Here is a 19,557-nt window from a genome sequence, read left to right as displayed (position 1 = left end):
GCTGGAAGATGAGGGAGGCTGCAATTGGCTTGGTTTCAGGTGTTGCCCTTGGCCTCCCGGTTGGCTGCTAATGTGGCTCCTGGCTGGGCAGAACCATTCTGAACCCTCTGGGAGAACTAGTCCCGGCCAGCTGACACGGGAGCCAAGGGAACCAGCTGCCAAGGAAGAGCCTGCGAAAGTGACAGGCTGGAGAGAAGGGCCAGGGCTTCCGTGTGCCCCCACTCCTCTGGGGTACCTGGCAAGACCGAATGGGAGAAGCCAGAGCAGGCCCCATCCCCAGCCAGACACAGCATCCTCGGGCAGAGAAGGGCCTTTATTGCAAAAAATAAAGGGTGGAGCCACCCGTCCAAAGAACAGGACCCTGCCCCCTCCCCCCATGCAGCTCATCCATGTTCTCAGCCCTGGGGAGCACAGGGAGGGGCAGTCCCACAGCTGGGGGGACCGGGGAGGGAAAGGGCTGAGCAGGAAAGCCAGGCCAGTGTGGGGAGAGGAGATGCACAGGGGTGAGAAGCAGAGGAGACACCTGCCACACCGGCTCTGCCAGTGGAGAGACCTGGCCACGGGCAACACCAGAGACTTCCCAGCATCTAATGCCCACAGGTGAAGTGAGAAGGGGCCGAACGAACTTCCTTCAGCAGGATCTGCCATGGGGGGAGAGGGCCCCACGCACTGCCTGGAGCGGGAGCCCTGATTGGCCCTTCTAGATGCTGCGTCAGGGATTCAAGGCTCTGCGCTGGTGTCCTGGAGCTGCTGTGGTGAGCAACGAGTGCCTGGGGCCAGACCCCTCCCCACGGTAAGCGGGAGGGGCAGTGGGTGTCAGCCGAACAGCCCCTTTGCCTTCTTCCTCTTGGCCTTGGACACGGGCAGTCGGGCTCTCTGGGCCGGAGAGGAGGGAGTCTGGAACCAAAGGAACTTCTGTCAAACCAACGGGGATGCTCCTGCGGGCTGGGTCTGTGCATGAGGCTGTGTGCACGTCCATAGGTGCTGGAACTAAGGCCACGGGGGGCTGCCGCACCCCCTGGCTTGAAGCGGTTTCCATCATATACAGCGTTGGCAGTTTGGGTCAATAGATCCCCACTGTACAAAGTGTTTCAGCAGCCCAGTGCTTGTCTGTCTGGGTGTGCATCTGTGTGTGTCTGTGTGCGGAGCCATGTCTCTGGGCATGTGTGTGTGTGCGTTATGGCCATGTGTGTGCATGCATGCACAGAACAGGAGCACTATAAACCAGTCAGAGTTTCTCTAGCCCCTGCGTCCCAAAGCACTTCCCAGCCCGTAACTCCCAGCATGTACCCAGCTGGGATGGGTACAGCAGCGCCACCCTGCAGGTCAGGGCAGGTGGACAAGGCCCCTTGTTTCCAATTAAAAGTGCGGATTTGATGGAAAAATGCTGCCCATCCCAGTCACCACCCCAGAGACAGTGAGGGGCCCCCAGTCCCAGAGCTCCCCCATCCTAGCTCCCAGCCCCAGTGCTCCCACCCCCCGTGGGCTCCCAGCCCCAGCTCTCCCCTGCCCTGGCTTCCAGAGCTCCTGCACCTCCCACTGGCTCCCAGCCGTGTGCAAACGACACACAGGAAAGCTGTCCGTGACAGATGCCTCCTCCCTGGGGCCCAGCCCTGCCCTGCTGGGATGCACCCTGCCGCCAGCTCTCCCCCACACAGCACTCTCTCCCTGCTGGAGCCCAGCCCCCTCACACAAGAAGCTCCAGCCCCAGTTTCCAGCCTTGCCCAAGGGAAAACCTTTCTGAGTGGCTGCCTGCCCTGCTGCCCCGCCTCCTGGGGAACAGCAGCCAGTCAGAGGTGCTGTAGGAGGCAAGCAGAGTTCTCGCCCCACCCTGCAGGGGCCAGAGGAGTTTTTGGGTAGGGGAGGAGGGAGAGGGAGCAGCCAACACCGTTCTCACAGAAGGGGAGCAGAGCCCTGCACCAGGACTGGGATCCCACAGGACCTGCTCCCATCATATTGGGAGTGGGTGAAATGGGCTTTGTTGCAGGTGGGATGGGCGGGCAAAAAACCAGACTGCGGGAATTTGCAGGAAATCACTAAATCTCTCATCAGTTTACCGAGAGTAGCCTATTCAGGACATGGCTAATTATTTTGTTCGAACTTCTCTTTCCTACACCTGTGTATCTCCCTGGCTCCAGATCCAGTGCTGTACACCGGCTCAAGTCAGGGCCGAGAATCACAGTCACAGGGTTTCTTGTGTGTTGTTCTGGGATGCCACATATGCGCAGACGGTCGCTGTTGTATCAGCTGGCTGTCAGTGCTGCGAGCAGTTTTTCTGTTCAATGTTTTTCAAAAAGCAGTAATAATCCTGACACAGAAATAACTTGACTGGGATGTTTCAAAGTTCTAAAAACAGCGCTTAAGTGGGTTAAAAATTTCCAGTTTTTTTTTTAAACAACTTACTTTTTATAATCATTAAAAAACCCTGCACCTTTTAAGGCAAAATTTTGGGGCAATTTGTTTTGACATTCTGTGTGATAGACACACAACAATAGTTGGTCATAAATAGAATTTCATCAATGTAAAGCAAGTTTTTCCTTTTTTAAAATGAAGGTTTTAATACTTACACTTAAGCGAGGGATAGACAGAGACTTGATGTCTATTATAACAGGAGTTAAAGTATTATTTACATGGTTTAAGCAAGATTTGTTTAATCCTTTTAGTGGTAAAAATTGTGTCTGAATTCCGTTTATAATATATTAACCAACCGTAGTGGGTTTTTTAGTAGCGGGGGGAATCTGTCTCTCTTGCGGGATCTAAGGTTTGTATAGGTGGGAGCGGGATAAAAATGCAAGAAACAATGCGGGGGCGAGTGGGTATTGCAGGGCGGGAGCAGGACTAAAAAATAGTCCCAGGCAGAGCTCTAGTAGGGAGAACACAGAGCCCAGCAGGCCCCCTCCTGTGGGTCAGTCTGCTCCTCCTCCCCTCCCCTGTCAAAGGGTCAGTCTCCTCTCCGCTCCCTCCCCTCCCATGAACCATGGGTCAGTCTGCTCTCTCCTCCCCTCCCCATGGGTCAATCTGCTCCCCCTCCCCGCCTGTGAGCCATGGGTCAGCCTGCTCCCCCCTCCCTCTCCCCTGTCAATGGGTCAGTCTGCTCTTCACTCACTCCCCTCCTGAGCCATGGGTCAGTCTGCTCCCCCCTCCCCTCCCATGAGCTATGGGTCACTCTGCTCCCCGCTCCCCCGCGTCTCTAACACCTGTGGGCAGTTCCAGAGGGGACCCCCACTGCAGAGCATCCCGGCTGGAGCAAGGGGAAGATGCCCTCCTGGAGCTGCAAGAGTGGGCTGGGTGACACAGCACTAAGGAGCTGGAGGCCCTGCACCACCCCGCAGCCGGGCCAGGGCCACCTCACTCTGTCCACTGGGGAGCTGGTAGCTCTGTAACTGCCCCACACACCAGGAGAGTTCACAATCCAAAGTTGGGGGTGGGTGTTTGGACTGGACATGTCCCATTAGGAACTTGGCTGAGACCCACCTGGTCACCACACAGCCACTGGATGGGAACCAGCTTTGATCAAATAGGGCCAGAAAGGCTCCATGTACACAGTCCTCTGAGCCAGCCCGTCCCCACCCTGGGGCTGGATCAGAGCCCTAGAGGGGAAAGGCCCAGTTTCCCATTCTCCACCCCCCAAGCCAGCCAGAGGGGAAAGGATCCCACAACCAATCCTATGAGCCAGCTAGTCTGCAGAAGGTTGGCTTGTGTCAGAGACTGAGGAGGGAACAGAGGGCTCCGGAGCAGAACCCAGTCACTGCAGGCACTTGGTGGAACCTCTGTGGGGTGGAGGCTGCTCAGCACAGCTTGTCTCTCCCTCCAGGGCCAGCCTTTCCCCAGTCAGGTCTCTCACACCAGCCTTCCAGGAGGCTGCTGGTTTGGGAGCTGCACTTACCGCTGTGGCTCCCAGGCTCTGGGGCAGGTCAGAGGGTGGCTCAACACTTTCCTGCTGAGAGCCCACCGTGACCAATGAGTCCATGGCCTCCCCAGGCAGCTGGGGAGATGAGGCAAGCTCCAGGGTCTCAGCATCCCCTGTCCCAAAGAGAGAAGGCAGGAGTCAGATATGCGTGAGGGAGCAGAGAGGCCAACAGCTAGGGGAGAAGGATGTCGGTCACCCACTGACTCTGGGGAGCAAAGCAATATGGACACCCCTAGCTATAGGGACCAGACCCTCCCTGCCTGCCAGGCCAGAAACTCCAGGACCATTGGGATGGGGCGATGCCCAGTGCCCCCCACACCTCTTGTAGGAGGGGACCCCTGGTACAAGCTGCACTGGACACATTTCCATCTCCCCTCCCCCCAACTCACCTGAGTGGCGCCGCTTCTGTGCTGCCCTCGCCTCCTGCCTGGCCACGGCCGTGTAGAGATGCTGCAGGGTGCTTGTGAATGCCTGGCCGTCCCCTGCACCGCACAGCTGGGGCAGACTCTGAAAGGGACAAGAGGCACCGTCAATCCCCCTCTGTGCCGTGCCAGCACCTGGTGCCCAGCCCAACGACGCTGCGGCTCAAGACTGTGCTCGGGGTAATTAGTGGGGGGAGCAAGAGCCACCTGGGGACTTCACTGATCCCAGGCCCTCGGCTCCATCTCCTCTGAAATACCCCCAGCATGTTACATAGCCACTACCTGCCCAGAGAGCGCCCCCTCCTGACCCCACCCGACATCCTGCAGCACAGCGCCCCCTGGTGCCATGCTGGGGCCAGCACTGTCTGCTAGGGGAGAGCACCCCTTAGTCACCCCACCCCACTCCCTGCCCTAGTGCCATGCTAGGGCAGTGGGGCCAGCACTGACTGCAAGGGGGGAGAGAAAGCCCCGCCCCATAGCACTACTTACTGCTTGGCAGTCTGCCATCCCAGTGCCTTGGGCAATGTGATGGAGGTTCAATATATAACACAACTCTGGTGCCCCCCAAGAGGGGGTCTCATCCTTCTTCTGGGAGTGCAGGGGGTTTAACTGGAACATGTTCTCAGCACTGGGGAGCTCGCTGCCTGCACCCCCAGCACATCACCCCATCTGCCCAGCATGTTCCTAAGCTCGGCCCCATCCGAGCACTGGCCCCACCCCCACAAGTGCAAAGTCATCTGGGCCAGCCTGCCAGCAGCTAGGTGGGCTCCTGGCTTTGCATTCTGCCCCTCAGTGGAGCAGGGTTCACTGCATTTCAGAGGCCCCTTGCCAACTACAGCTGGGGGCAGCCTCTGCCCAGCCAGTGCCTCATACTGTCCCCCTCAATCTAGTGGCCCAGAAATAGGCCCCACATTACTGCCCAATTACTGTAGGGCTGTGGGAACACAGAGATCAGAGAGGGCAAGTCCGGCTCCTGTCTTGTGTGGCCCCCACCCCTTTCCCTGTGGCATTCCCTCTCCAGAGCCCAGGACCACTGACTTAACCCCACAAACCAGGGGCTGCTCCCACAGCCGATGGGGACTAGGACAGATCATATGAGCGGGTCCCAGGCCAGCGAGGGCTTCTGAGACGCCTGACCCTCCGTCCAGAGACTAGCAGGCAGCCCGTGCCAAAGCCAGCACACCAGGCTCACAGCATAATCTGCTAGCTTCAGTCTCCCAGTGCCTCAGGCTGCACGGTGGGTGGCTCTGGCCTGCTGGGGGCCTGGATCCGTGTCACTATTCTTGATGTTACAACACCACACTCTGGTATCAGGAGCCACGCTGCCAGGCCTGAGAGATTGTCCCTGCCCCAAGGACCTTGCAGTCTAAACTGAGATGGGCGAGGAGGCAGGATTACTAGCCAAGGCCACACTGGGAGTCTCTGGCAGAGCCAGACACTGAACCTGGGTTTCCTGCATCCCCAGCCAGCACCTTGACCATAAGGCCAGCCTGGCCCTGTGGGAGACGTGGTGGTGCCCTGCTTGCCGGGTGCAGATGAAAAACGTGGAGCTTCCTTAGTTCAGGGGTACTGCACCTTGACCCAGGGCCAGTGGGCACTGCTGAGTGGAAGAGGTAGCTGGGCACCCATCTCCAGACTCACTGGGACACTGCTGGCCTGGCAGCTTCTACTTACACCCTGACGCTCGTTGCCAATCTGGGCCCTACCAGAGCAATGGGTGCATGGGCCTACAGACCTGCACTCAGCGCTCAGCAGGGTTGCTCTGGACCTGGCCTTGCAGAGCTCCTCCCGCACGGGCTGAGCAGCTGGCAGGACAAGCCTGCTCCAGCACTTGGCAGAGCCCTGCTCCTCCCCAGCTGTGCACACACACACCTGCTCCAGCCTGTGGGCTGGAGTCCCATTCAGCAGAGGATTCCAGAGGCCGTGCCTGGGGCTCTGCGAGCTGAGAGTCATTCATGAAATGCTGCTGATAAGATCTAATGGGAAGGGCTGTGGCTTCCCCTGCAGGAGCGACTGAGGCCCTGAATCAGGCAGCAGCCTGTGCGATAAGGGGCGTGTGAGGCCTGGGCCAGGTCTGAGTTTCAGCCAGGCAGGGGCGAGCAGAGACGGGACCCCAACCTCTAGCAAGACACCCTCGTCCCCTCCCTGCTCTGACTGAGGCAGAGGGAGGAGGCTGGGATTCCTGAGCACCCCGCACCACAACGCAAAGCTGTGCCCACCAGCAGCCCCAGGGCAGCATTGGCATGAGGGGGCCAGAGACAGGGTGAGGCAGCAGAGAGCCCTTCTGCATAACTCCAGAGCCCACTCCAACTCAGAGCCTCTCAGCGCTAATCCTGCCACGTGGCCCAGGCCACCCCCAGTCCTCGGCACCCCCAACAGGCACTGCCCACAGAACAGGGAATGGGTCAGCACTCCGATATCTGAGTGCCCAGTGGAAATGGAGTCCATGGCCAGTGCTGGGGGTGACATCCCATCCCAGGACACATAACCATCACCTGCCTTGGGAAGGCCGGTACCCCATCCCCCACACCTCCAAGGGCACCGGAGTAGCTAGCAGCTGGTACCTGCACACCTAGACGAGCCCCCCGCCTTTTCCACTTGGTCGCATGGGCTGCTGCAATGTTCCCCAGTGCAAGTGCCATGCTGCACCCCAGAGCCAGCAGTCACTGAAAGCACCCATCTCTGCTAGGCCCACGTTCTCTCCCATCCCTTCTCTGGCACCAACAGCGCCCCTCATTTGTTTGCCAGACAGGGTCCCTTTCCTGGGTAAATATGCCCAGGTGCCCCTGGGGACTCAGCAGGGCCCTTGCGAGGAGGGGCTGTGTGCCTTGCACAGGCTGGGGATTTCCGCCAGCTGTCTGGCACCATGAACAGCTCTGTGTCCCCACTTCAGCCGATACCTCCAAACGGCCACATTTGCCATCCCACTGCAAAGCAAATGACTTTCCCAGTTTGTTTTTTCTTAATGGTTTTTTCTTTCGCTCGAGTGCGTGCCCGGCCCCAGCTCGGCGCGGTGCCAGGCGGAGCAAGCGTCATGCTCGGCCGGGAGGCGAGTGCTGCAGCATGTCCACAGGAAACCAAAAAGCACTTGCCACATCTCTACCTCCATCTGAAGTGAGTCGCCATCCCAAGGCTCTGGGGATGGGAGTGGCCCTGGCCAAGTAACACAGGGCTCCTGGGGGAGCATTTCAGACCCTCCCCCGAGGCAGGAGGGACTCCCCTGTACAATCATCAGAGCCACGCTGCTCTCAGAGGCCCATCTGAGTTTGGATGGGGCTGTTGGCCTCTGTGTGCTCCCCCTAGTCCATAGGCCCAGCGGCTCCAGAGCAGCTAGCCCGAGTGAGGAGAGGCCCCCCCCGCTTTTATTTGAACACACCCAAGTAGCAACAGGGACTTGGCCGAGGTTCCCATCCCCACACCCGCAGGCCAGGAATGGCAGCTGCCCATGCAGCTCCTAGCAGAGCAGGGCAAACGCGCAGAAGGCATCACGGCTCCACTCAGCAGGCGTAGGGACCAGCAGCAGCAAGCACAGCTCTGCGTGCCTAAAGGGCAGGTTGGGAAAAGTTACTCCAAAGGAAGGAAATTCCCAGGCAAGGCTCTCACTGCCCCCTCAGCTCATCTTCCTCATGCCCAGCAGGGGGTGCTGTGAGGAGCAGGGCAGGGGCACAGGCTGGGGCAGGAGCTCCCGCCTAGATCAGTCCCAGCTGCCCAGCAGGGGGCGCTGTGTCATGGTGCGCTCTCTGCTATGGAGAAGCATCTCCCCGATGCCGTGCACAGACACGCTCGGCCCACACTGCACTGACGGAGATGCAGCAGGCTCTCTGCCTGGGGGAGGGGGCACATCGCGAGCACTTTACCCCCCAGCCCCAGCACAAAGCAAACCCATCACCCTGCCCGCAGCGTGTGTGTCAAAGGTCTGAGGGTGAGGGCTAATCTCTGCCGGCTCTGCCCACTCCACACCCAGACAGCAGGGAGAACAAAGTGTAACAGATAAAGGCCAGTTCCTCTGTGCTGGAGGGGGGCGTGGATCTGCTCAAGGCCAGAGTCCACAGCCTGCGCCTGGCAAGTCACAGCAAGGGCCTGCGACTGCCGTCCCCTCCTTCCTGACCTGGGGCGTCTCCCTGGGGTGCTCGAGGGAGGGAGCAGCAGCCATTGCTGACAGGCCCCTTGCTGGTGCTGGATCAGTTCACCTGATGCTGGTCCCGCTTGCTGGGGCCGGGGCGGCTGGAGCACGGCGGCCCACTTGCACGAGCAGAGGCGGCTCTCGGCGTGGAGCTGAGGGGAGCCACTGCCACCAGCGCCCAGCTCCAGGGCCCGTGGCCACAGGGGGCTCAGCTTCAAGCCCAGTCACATGGGCGAGGGGTGTAGGAAATGGCACCTGGCACAGCCACTGGGCAGCACAGAGCCCCTAGGACAGGCAGCCAAGCACTCGCCCCCACTGCCAGGCCGGGCCAGCCTCAGCCCACCACTACCCTCATGGAACTGGAGCCAGGGCTGCTGCCTGGAGGGCTGCAGGCCTCAGGAGTGCTTCACCAGCTCCTCACCCCCAGCTCTAGGGACAAGCCATTGGGCTGGGAGTCAGAGACCATGGGGGCAATTCCTGGGCAAAAGAAATCAGCCCTTTGAGACATGGCCCCAGCACCTCCTGCTCCACCAACCCCCGCTCTCTGGCACCCTGAGCTTCACTGCACTGCTGCTCCTACATCCCCAGCACTTCTGGGCTCGCTGCCAGTTCAGCTCTTCTAGCACAAGACCCCCAGCCCCTTGCCCCCCATTGGGGGCTCTGCGACCCAGATCCGAGCCTTGGTCGGATTTGGAAAGAAGTGCCAGGGAAGGAAGGTGAGGAGGAGAGGGCAGAGACAGGAGAGCACCTCCTCATTGCCCAGGCAGCCTGCAGGACTTCTTTGGGGGAGGCAATGCAGGCCCCTCCAGCAGCCCTGAGTGCAGTATGCTGGGAGAGCAAGGGGGAGCCAGGGGGCACGAAGGTACAGGCTGTCTATCTGCCCCTCCTCCACAGCAAGGCACAGGAGGCAGCTCCCCCCTGCTGCCTTGGCAATGTGAAGATCCATGACCTGGAGCGGCTGCTTTCCTTGTGCTGTGACCCAGCCAGGCGTCTCCCTGCCCGCTGCCAGAGGCGGGAGGGACTGCCCGAGGGGTGAGAGCAATGCCTGGGCCCTGAATGTCCCTCTTTGGGCCATCCTTGGCAACTCGTCAGCACCTCACCGGCGTGCACATGGCTGCCCTGTGAGGAAGGGGGACACAAGGAACGGAGAAGAGATGGGTCCAGCCCTTCAGGTGACCCTTCCCCATAGCATAAACACACAGATCACGGGATGGAACAGCACGTGCAGAACCACTACAAGGGAGCAGTGCAGTGTTCCCCTGTGGAACTCCCTGCAGTAGGAGGCAAGTGCGGGAGTCACACACATCCCATGCAGGGCAGGGGTGATTTGATGGCCATTGGTCACGTCTGCAGCTCAGGCCTAAGATTAGGATACGGGCCCTCTGCCCAGAACTGCCCCATGCTCTGCCCCTGGACTATGCACACGCCTTGCAGGGCTTCCTAGGGGTTGCTCCTGCACAGTCACCAGTGCCCAGGGGCAGCTGGGCAAAGTGGGCACTGTGCTGTGCCCACCACAGAGGCATCTCAGATCCGCTCCTCCCGGTTTGCTCCAGAGGCTGCAACAACACACAAAGCCGGGAAGGTAACTGCACTTCAAAGGAAGGCCAATAGCAGCCAATGGAGGCCAGACGCAGCCCAGATCAAAGGCACAAGCTGGAGTCATAATTCAGAGAAAAGCAAACAGCAGCTCCCAGGAAAGTTGGGCACGGCAGCGGAGTGAGCAAAGTGTACCAGATAGCACAGCGCACGGGTCAGTGCCCCGGGGAGGCGGGCACAGGCAAGTCGCAAAGCACAGGGAACAGTGACCCCTGCTGCCTGCAACTACCAGTGGAGACTTCTGTCTAAGCTGGGACGGAGTTGCCAATCCCTAGCCCCAAGCAGCAGTGCCCTTCCTCCGCGCAGCCCTGCTGAGCACTATTGTGGGCAGAGCACGGGGCCTCCTGGGATTTCACCGTGTGACAGAGATCTCCTCAGACAACACAGGTGGCGGGATCACACTGACACCCCTGGTACTGCTGCCTGGTGCAGCTGCACCCCTGAGAAGGCAGCGGGGAGAGATTTTAAGCAAAAGCTTGTTGTAGCCCCAGTTCCTGGGTCAGACCCTGAGTGTGTGTAACTCAGCACAGCTCCACACACAGCAAGAGAGCTAGGCTGGCTTATGCCAGCTGACCCCATTCGAGGAATAGCTTGTTTTCCTAGTGCCTAGCAGCAGGTGCAGTGAGCTCCCTCTCGCTGCCATGCCCCCAGGGTTGCCCCAGCTCACCAAGAGCAGATGTTGGAATTTCAAAGCCACCAGCTCTGGGCCACGTCCAAACAGCGCCAGAGGGGTGAGAGGGGCACACAGCAAAGGGTCAAAGGAAGACGAGTTTTTAAGCAAAGCTGGGAACACTTCCCTGCAGAGCACTGACTCATCGGGGGGGATCAGGCCACTCCAGGATGTCAGCATGCCACCTACAAGCTCCAGGAGGACGCGAGAGACCAGGAGGCATCAAGCCCCTGGGGCACAGGGTGGCCTGTGTCACGTGCCCAGAGAGGGTGTCCCCACCTGTGCACACCCAGGAGCTACTGAGCCTGGAGGTGGCTGGGCCCGACGGACTGCCAGGAGGGGCACAGGCTCCTTGCCAGCATACCTGGCTGAGGCTCCCTCTCATAGCACCAGCAGCAGTGAGGGGCCCATGTGGCAGCATGGCTGTGGGTTTCCTTAGAGACCAGAGGGGAGATGCCGCATGTTCTCAGCAGGGAGTTCTGCAGAGGGTGGCATTGCCCCCAGGCACACAGCATTTCCGCCAGCTGCCCCGCTGAGCCCTGGCCATCTGGATGTCTCAGGAGAAGCAGGAGGCACGTGGGGTGGAGCCTGGCTCTGGATTCAGTCACCACGTGCTCCAGGACCTCGATCTCTTGCAATTAAGTTTAATCCTTGTCTGCTGTAGGCTGGAGATGTTTGCTGGGTTGAGCAGCATGGGGCTGGCATTGGCCTTCAGGGTCAGCCAGTTATGCTGGAATGAGGCCACGGACACAAGGCGCCCAATCCACCCGTGTAAAGAACCTGGGGCCATGGCATTTGTCCCCACTCTTGGGAAGTAGCTGTCGCTGACCTGTACCCGACTGGCCTTCTGCACTTGAGGCTGGCACTGCCCGTGGGAGTCTGTTGCAAATGGGGGCTTGGCTGGGACAGGAGAAGTGCCAAAAGGCACAGTACCCCACCCTCTGTGCCGCTGGGCAAGGAGCAGACTTGGCTGTAGGCAAATGGGAAGTGGGGCTGCTCCCGGCTGTTTTTTCTGCAACAGGAGACCTGCTGCCCATCCCACTGCTGTAGGCTTCCCCCAGTGCTCCCCACCCAGCTGTGCCTTGGGATAAACAAGCTCTGGGACTGCGATCTCTCCGCAAGCGTGCACCCCAGCCGACGGCTAAGTCAGCTCAGCCGCCTGCCCTTCTCCATCCCAGCGACACCTGTGCAGCTCCCCAGTTGAACACACCAGACACTGCATTGGAGTCTCGCTTGGGTGCTCGTTGGACAGATGCTGGCTCCGAGGTCTGAGGACCCTGCATTCACACCCCAGTGGCTCTGGGAGCTGAGGCTCGCTTTCCCAAGCTGCAGCTCATCAGCTGCCCAAGCCCCCTGAGTCTTCATATTCCCCCCCGGGAGCTGACTACAATCCTTAGCGACTTCCATGAACAGAACCAGTTGGTAACACCTGCAAATGACTCAGGCCACTGACCACCTCCCCTGCGAGTCACTGACACACAAGACAGGCCTGGTCCCAGCCTGGCACATCTGGCTCTCACCAGGCAGCCTCCCTGCCCACCCCCAGACTACCTCAGGGGCTCTTTTTCCTTACCACTCTCCTGAGGGAACATGCTGTGAGCTAAGGCCAGCGGCAAGAGAGTGGGCTTCTCGGCGCCTAGGGGCCATCCCAGAGCTGCTTTCTGGGCTTGCCCACAGAAGCTGAGTTGCACCAGAGCCAACTGAACCCCTGGGCCAGCATGGGGCAGTAGACGGGGGTGCAGAGCAAATGGGTTCATTTGGGGAATGTCCCAGGAGAGGAGCTGGGTGGAGCACACAAAAGCTCCTTGTCCAGGAAGCACTGCTGGGGGGCTACTTCGCCCTCTGGCCGGGTAGCAGGTAAGCAGCTGATCCACAAAGCCCTGATCTCACCCCAGGTCGGGGAGGTAGAAAGCCAGCAGCAGCTCCATGCGAGGGGGCATGCCCAGCGTGTTATGACTACCTGGCCACAAGGCCAAGTGGGCTGCGTGGGTATCAGATGGAGCGATTCAAGGCTACGGCAGGAGTGCAGGAGGCTTTGCAGCATGCCCCGAGGAGCTGTGCGATTAGTGACCAGCGAAGAATTCCAGGGGGCTCCTGGGCAGACAGAGACCCTGATCCCTGCTACAAGGCAGGCAGTGCCTGAGGGGAAGAGAGGAGCTGCTTCCCCATCCTGTCCCTGCAGCTCCTCATGCCCCAGGAAACCTCAGCTGGAAGGGGGCGGCAAGGCAGGCTGCACCCGTGTCTGCAGGGGACATGCTTGCAGGGAGGGCATGGGCTGCAGAAGCTGAGCACTGCCTTGCCTTCCTGCCCAGAGGGCCTGTGTGGCATGACAAGGGGGGTGGTGCCACAAAGCGTGATGGGCATGGGGCACATCAGCACAGGGACTTAGGGAGCCATCTGAGAGAGGCCTTGGGGGCTACACTTAGATTGTCAGGAGGAAGGTTTCAATCTGGGGCCCTCTGAAATGCTGCTGGTTCCACATGTTGGCTCTGCGAGGAGACTCCTGCCGGCCAGACATGATAGTGCCACAGAAACCAGGCACCAGGGAGCTCGGAGCTGGCTTTTCTATACTGGGTTGCCAGTTGCTAATGCCGATGGGCAAGACTCCAATATAGCCCCGACCCCGATTAGCGCCTCCTGTTCCAAAGAGCCCCCGTGGAGTCACGGGGCCCTGCTCCAGGCAAGGGAGGGTGACAGAATCTGGCCCGATGCTGCAGCAAACAGCAGGACAGTGCAAAGCTGTGTCTGAGGCCGAACACCTCTTACTGACCATGGCGGCAAGAACAAATTAGGTTTACGGCACAACCTAATCTGACAAAACATATTGCTAAACCCAAAGCACAGACCATTATTATACACCCGCTTCATGCAAACCCATGGATATCAAACAGAGACCTCTAGGCCAGCCCCCTGCCCAGCAGAGGATGGGCAATGAGTTCCACAGGTTACCGGTGTGTCATGCACAACACACATCTCTCTTTGGCTCCATCTTACCTGATGGCATCTTGCAGTGACAGTCTCCTGGAGGGCGAAGAGCAGTGCCCAGTCTGCCTTCTCTTTCTCAGGCATCATTCCCTATGCTGCTGTCATGGCCCCTTTCCTTCGCTTCCTCTCTAAACCAAACAATCCCATTCTTTTCAACCTCTCCCCACAAGGGATGTCTCTCCAGGCCCCTAATCACTCTCTGACGCCCTGTCACGGAGTCCCCGGCCGATGCTCTGGAACTGCTCCCTATGAAGCCAGTCAGGACTCTGGAGAAGGCTCCTTTCTGTAAGCAAAAAGAAAAGGAGTACTTGTGGCACCTTAGAGACTAACACATTTATTTGAGTATAAGCTTTCATGGGCTACAGCTCACTTCATCAGATGCATCCGATGAAGTGAGCTGTAGCTCACGAAAGCTTATGCTCAAATAAATTGGTTAGTCTCTAAGGAAAGATACAGGGACACTCATCTTCCACTCTTCTCGCCTTCCCACACTGCCTCCTAGACAAAGCCATCAGCTCACAAGGCTGCCTAGGCTCATCCAAACTTTCCTTACCAAGCACTTTGCCTCTCCCAACAGATCCCCTGCCCTGCCTGTGTCTCCCCCCCTCAGCTGGGGTTTCAGCTCCCACTGTGCTCAGCGCTGCCCTTGCTGTCCCAGTGGAGGTAGGCAGTGAGCTCGCTGCTTTCCTCACTGCATCAGAGCCAGCATGAGCCCCCGCTCTGGTGTGCAAGGGGGCGGGGAGCATCTCTCTGTCCCACCCAGCCCCAGGAGGCTGGTTACAGGCAAGCAGGTGTAACCCTTCTTCCCATCAGAGTTGGCAGTAACAAGGGCCGGGTTCAATATCTAGGGGATCCATTCCAATAACACAATGCAAACCGGCTCGAGCCCCCACCCAGTGACCTGGGAGAAATATATACTACCCCTGCTGGGCGCCTCCAAGAGGCAATACTTCCCCTCTCGCAAGCACAGAGTCTGAGTGTAGCAAAAAGCCTTTTAATAACAGAGAGAAACAATGTGGCATTCTGTTGGGGAAACACCACCCACAGGATTCATAACACAGCCCATGAGCAAAAAAACCCACCCCAAGCAAATTGGGTCGTGTCCTTTCCCTTTGGTTCTTGAGTCCAGCAACCCCAAATCACCCAAAGTCCCAAAAGTCCAATGACGCAAAAGTCTCTGTCCCTGGTCAGGGCAGCCCCAGAGTTCGAAAGTTTATCTGCAGAGCTTTACCTCCCAACCTGGGTGGAGATGGGGGCGGGGGTAAGAGGCACCTTACATGATCTGAAGCTGACCGCCCCACAGGGCTCTGCTCCGCTCCGCCAGCCGCCCCACAAACTGCTTCGCTCAGCTCCGCGGCCCACAAGCAGCTCCCGCCGTCCCACGAACAGCTCCACCAGCCGTCCCACAAACTGCTCCACAATATATCTTCAGGCTCCCCCACTACTTAACACAACGCTCAGTGATTTCAGCTCTTAGGTGAATTCAGTTTGTAGTAGGGGAGCCTCAGTGCTGGTACACTATTAGCCCAAAGTGAGCTCAGCAGCCTGTAACTAGACTCCTAATGAAATCAAATTTAGCTCTGACATTCCACAGTGGAAACAGGAGAAAGTGCAATTAGCATGTAAGACCCTCACCAATTGGCCCATGCCACTAAGTATTAATACTTATCCCCAGCCTCTCTCAATTCAGTTTTGGAACCCATGACCCTTGCCTAGCGAGTGCTATTTAGTTGACGGTGAGTCCCTCCATCATAACAAAAGGCCAAGTACAGTTCCAAGCACAGTTCCCATAATCAGGGTAAAAACAATTTATTCTTCCTGACCCAATAACAGAGACACTGGGGATCCCACAGCAGCCAAAGTGACCATTTGGGCAGCTATGGCCTCATTCTAGGCGGGGTGGGTGTGCCTATGCAAATGAGATCGGCCCCTGAAGTTCTTTTCCACAACTTGACACATCTCACCACCAGATGTCAGGGCGGAGCTCATCCCGACACTGCTTACACAGGTATCCTGAGCTTAGCCGCTCCTCCCTGCTGCCAGCCAGGTCATCTGCACCTTCACTGACCATTTCCCTCACCGCCGATTGGTTCCCTGGATTCAAATTCAAACCCTTGGCAGTTACAGGAGCACGGCCTGGATCCTGTCCCAAAGAGACACAGTCACACCACAACAGGGTCTTGCAGCTGGTGTCCTGGAGAACCACAACGACCAGCAAGCCCCACCCCTCCTGGGTCTGCACAGGGATCTGGGCCATAGGCAGGACGAGGGGCTTCGTCCCTGGGACCCTCACTCAGCTCACACAGCCCCTCAGCATCTGAGGCTGCACCACCCAGGGCCTGACAACAGTTCTCTCTGTCCCAGGATCTTGCCACCACAGGAATGTCTCCCCATTGACTATCACCTTCTACTCCCACTGGGAGTCCGAGGGGCCTGACCCCAGCAGACTCCACACAGACATATAGATTGGGACCAGGAGTGGGAGCCTGTCCACATCCCCACCCATCTGGCTGACAGAGTCTATGGCCTTGGGACCCAGCAAGGGAGCTAGACACTGGGGCCTTTCCACAGGGTCCCCCTGGTTCAAATCGCCAGCCTGCTCAAAGGCAGTGAGGTGGGCATCCACATCCCCCACTCCTTAACCAGGGGCAGCAATTTAGTCTCGAGGTTCCCTACGGAACTGGCCCCCCGGGGTCTATCCCCACTCACCCCTGGGAGGTCCCCTAGGCCTCTCCGCTCCCCCACCGCCAGTTCATGCTGCTGCTGCTTCTGCAGCTCTTACTTGGACTCTCGCTGTCTCTCACAGTCCTCTTGCTCTCTCGGACTCAGATCCAATCCCATCCATCTCCGATCCCCTGATGGGGAACCCGATCGTGAAGACCCCCGTCTGGTCGGGGACAGGAGTCTTGGCGAAGCCTAGCTACCACTCCAGCTGCTCCCAGATCCTGCTGTAGCCCCATTTGGGTCAGGAATCTGTTCCTTAGAGCAATCCTCCTCCTCCAGCTGCACGATGAACTGTGCTTTGGTGAATTTTCCAATGCGCAACCCTCTCTTTTTGCACCGGGTTACAATGTCCTTCTTCAGGAGACGGGGACAGGCCATCACTCCGCTCTTCCCAAGTTGTTGTGGACTCACAGGCCTGTGTGCTCTCAGCTCCCCACGGTTTCCAGGGAGAACCCCTAGTGTGCCAGCCCTTCTCGAGGTCACCACCTCTTTGCCAGGGTCGAGCCGCAGACTCCTCAGCTCCTTGGACTGCTCACTGCAATCCCCAGGGGAACCCTGTTACTGCAAAAGTCCTTCTCTCTCCCAGGGCCAAGCCACAGGCTCCTCCGCCCCTGAGACTGCTCACTGCAGTCCCCAGGGGGACCCCATTACTACACACTCCTTCTCGCTGGTCACACACTCCCAGGGGTTAACCAGCCTCCTGAAACCGCTTCTCTTTGAGCCTTCATCACGCCTGGTCCTCGTCAATCCCCCTTCGTTTTACTGCTTCCCAGACACTTACTGCAGGAAGCGTACATCCCACCACTGCCACCAGTTGTCACGGAGTCCCTGGGCGATACTCTGAAACTGCTCCCTATGAAGCCAGTCAGGACTCTGGGGAAGTCTCCTTTCTGTGAGCAGACTGTCTGCAGGGCAAAAAGTTCACACAGCTTCCACCTTCCTGGGTCTGACCTCGGAGCATTCAGCATCCTCAGCTCCTCCGTGTGCTTCCCACAGCCAGTCCACTCAGGCGGGGTCCTAGGGAAGCCAGAGGGTCCTGCACCCCAACTCCGCAGTCAGATGTGACTCTCAGTCAGCCAGTAAAACAGAAGGTTTATTAGATGACAGGAACATGGTCTAACACAGAGCTTGTAGCTGCAGAGAACAGGACCCCTCAGCTGGGTCTATTTTGGGGGGCAGTGAGCCAGACAACCACGTCTGTACTTCACTCCATGTCCCAGCCAGCCTCAAACTGAAACTCTCTCCAGCCCCTCCTCCTCTGGGCTTTGTCCCTTTCCCGGGCCACCGGATTCCTTTGTTCTCCAACCCTTCAGCTCTCACCTTGCAGGGGGGAAAGGCCAGGCCATCAGTTGCCAGGAAACAGGGTGTCGGCCATTCTCTGTGTCCAGACCCCTGCACACCCCTGCCCTCTAGGGCTCTGCAATGATCATACACCCTTATCCCACCCCCTAGATACTTAAGAACTGCCTAGGGGTAACTGAGGCACCCCCACACTATTCAGAGGAAACGTGAAGAACAGTCCCGCTTCGTCACACCCCCCTCTCTGCTGTCTGAGACAGGATGCCAGGTTCCCAGAGGAGGGCGTCCAACTGATTGACAGAAGGGCACTCCATTGGTTCCCCATCCCATTCCTTCACCAGCCTGATTCCCCCTTTGCTTTTGGGACGAAACTGCACTCAGCCAAGATTCTCTCTGAGCTGCCCGCAATGGCCTGCAGGCGACAAGGGGATCATCCTGGGCTGGAGCGACAATCGTCCATCCATCCATCCTTCCACACTGTCCCACAACGTGAAAACAAGGAGGGTGCACAAAGGTATGGAAAGGCAACACCTTCACAGCCGCTGCGAGGGAGTGCTACCCTGCACGCTTCATTTATGGCCAGCCTGTGGAATCACTCGCCGTGGCACAGGCTGTGCCGGGTGAACCTTCACACCATTCATACACCTGGTACCTCACAGACATTAAAGCCAGAAGGGCTCACTATGGTCATCTAGTGACGTCTGCCCCAACATAGCTTCTCCCAGTCACTCCTATGGCTGGACCAGAGCCGCTGTCAGACAGCCACCCCATCTGGCCAGAGAGACTCCACACCATGGGGAGCCCCACGGCCTGGGGGAGCCATTCCAACGGGTCATTCCCCTCCCAGGTACAAATCTACATCTTATTTCCTGTCTGCATGTGCCTGGCTCCAGCCCCAGTCCCTAGACCTCGCTCTGCCCTTGTCTGGTAGGGTGGGAGCCCTCTGCTACCATACACGATCAGTTCCACTTCCATCTCCAGCACCCTGCATGCAGAGGGGAGCCTGTGCACAATCCAGTGAGATAATCTTAGGTATGAGCAAATCACCCCCTCCTGGCACTAGCCCAGGCCCGCAGGCGTCAGAGAAGGGTGTCCCCATCCACACCAAGGATATGCAGGACACTGCCTTGCTCGAGACATCAGCTGTTGGCTCTGCTGGAGCCAGGGTCGCAGGCTGGCTGGACCAATGGTCTGATCCGCTAGAGCAAATCCTCAGCTCCTGTGTTAGTGCCAAACGCCAGAGTCTAAATCTGTCGCTCTCGCGGATGGGGACTGACCCTTTCATTATCACACCAGAGCTTTCTCCGCGGCTGCAAACATTCCTCTCTGCACACCCCACATTCCTACTTTTTAATATATTTTTAACTGAAAAACAGAGCGACTGGGGCCTGCTGGAAATTACAGGCTGGCTGCTGTGGCTTGTATGTCAGATCTGCCCACATTCCCGTGGCGAGCCTCAGCACATGTTCCACCAAGGGCACGCTTCATAATTCACGCTGCAGCCAGGCACCACGGGGCGTGGGCCAGGGAAGGGGAGCTCCAGCTTTCCCAGGCTCACTCCCTCCGGCGGGCTCCATGGAAGTGGTGTGGTGGAATGGCACCCAGGGAATGGCACTGGGATGACTGAGGCGGGCACAGCAGCAAAGGCTGGCGGCTCTGTACCACTCCACACTGGGTGCAGGATGAGTCGGGGGCCTGGGACATTTCGGAATCAGCCCTCAAGGCCCCACCTTGTCACTAGGCCTCCCCCACATCATCCCCTTCCACAGCAACAGCAACACACCCAGAGGCATGGAGAACACATGCCGCACCCGTGGCTGTCCCAGTC

General features: G+C 58.5%; 1 protein-coding gene across 1 annotated transcript in view; it reads right to left on the bottom strand.

Moving 5' to 3' along the window:
- Nucleotides 1-294: 294 nt before the first annotated feature.
- Nucleotides 295-19,557, bottom strand: part of NHEJ1 (non-homologous end joining factor 1) — a 152,470-nt gene continuing 133,207 nt past the window's right edge. Inside the window, exons 6-8 of the mRNA XM_073304674.1 lie at nt 4,300-4,417; nt 3,887-4,023; nt 295-897 (exon numbers count right to left, since the gene is read on the bottom strand). Coding sequence (XP_073160775.1) covers nt 817-897; nt 3,887-4,023; nt 4,300-4,417 — 336 coding nt within the window. The 3' untranslated portion in view covers nt 295-816. The remainder of the gene's footprint in view (nt 898-3,886; nt 4,024-4,299; nt 4,418-19,557) is intronic.

This window comes from Lepidochelys kempii, chromosome 11, assembly GCF_965140265.1.
Source record: "Lepidochelys kempii isolate rLepKem1 chromosome 11, rLepKem1.hap2, whole genome shotgun sequence".
NCBI lineage: Eukaryota > Metazoa > Chordata > Testudines > Cheloniidae > Lepidochelys > Lepidochelys kempii.
The sequence above is the reverse complement of the archived record's forward strand: the minus strand, read 5'-3'. Positions and strand labels throughout refer to the sequence as shown.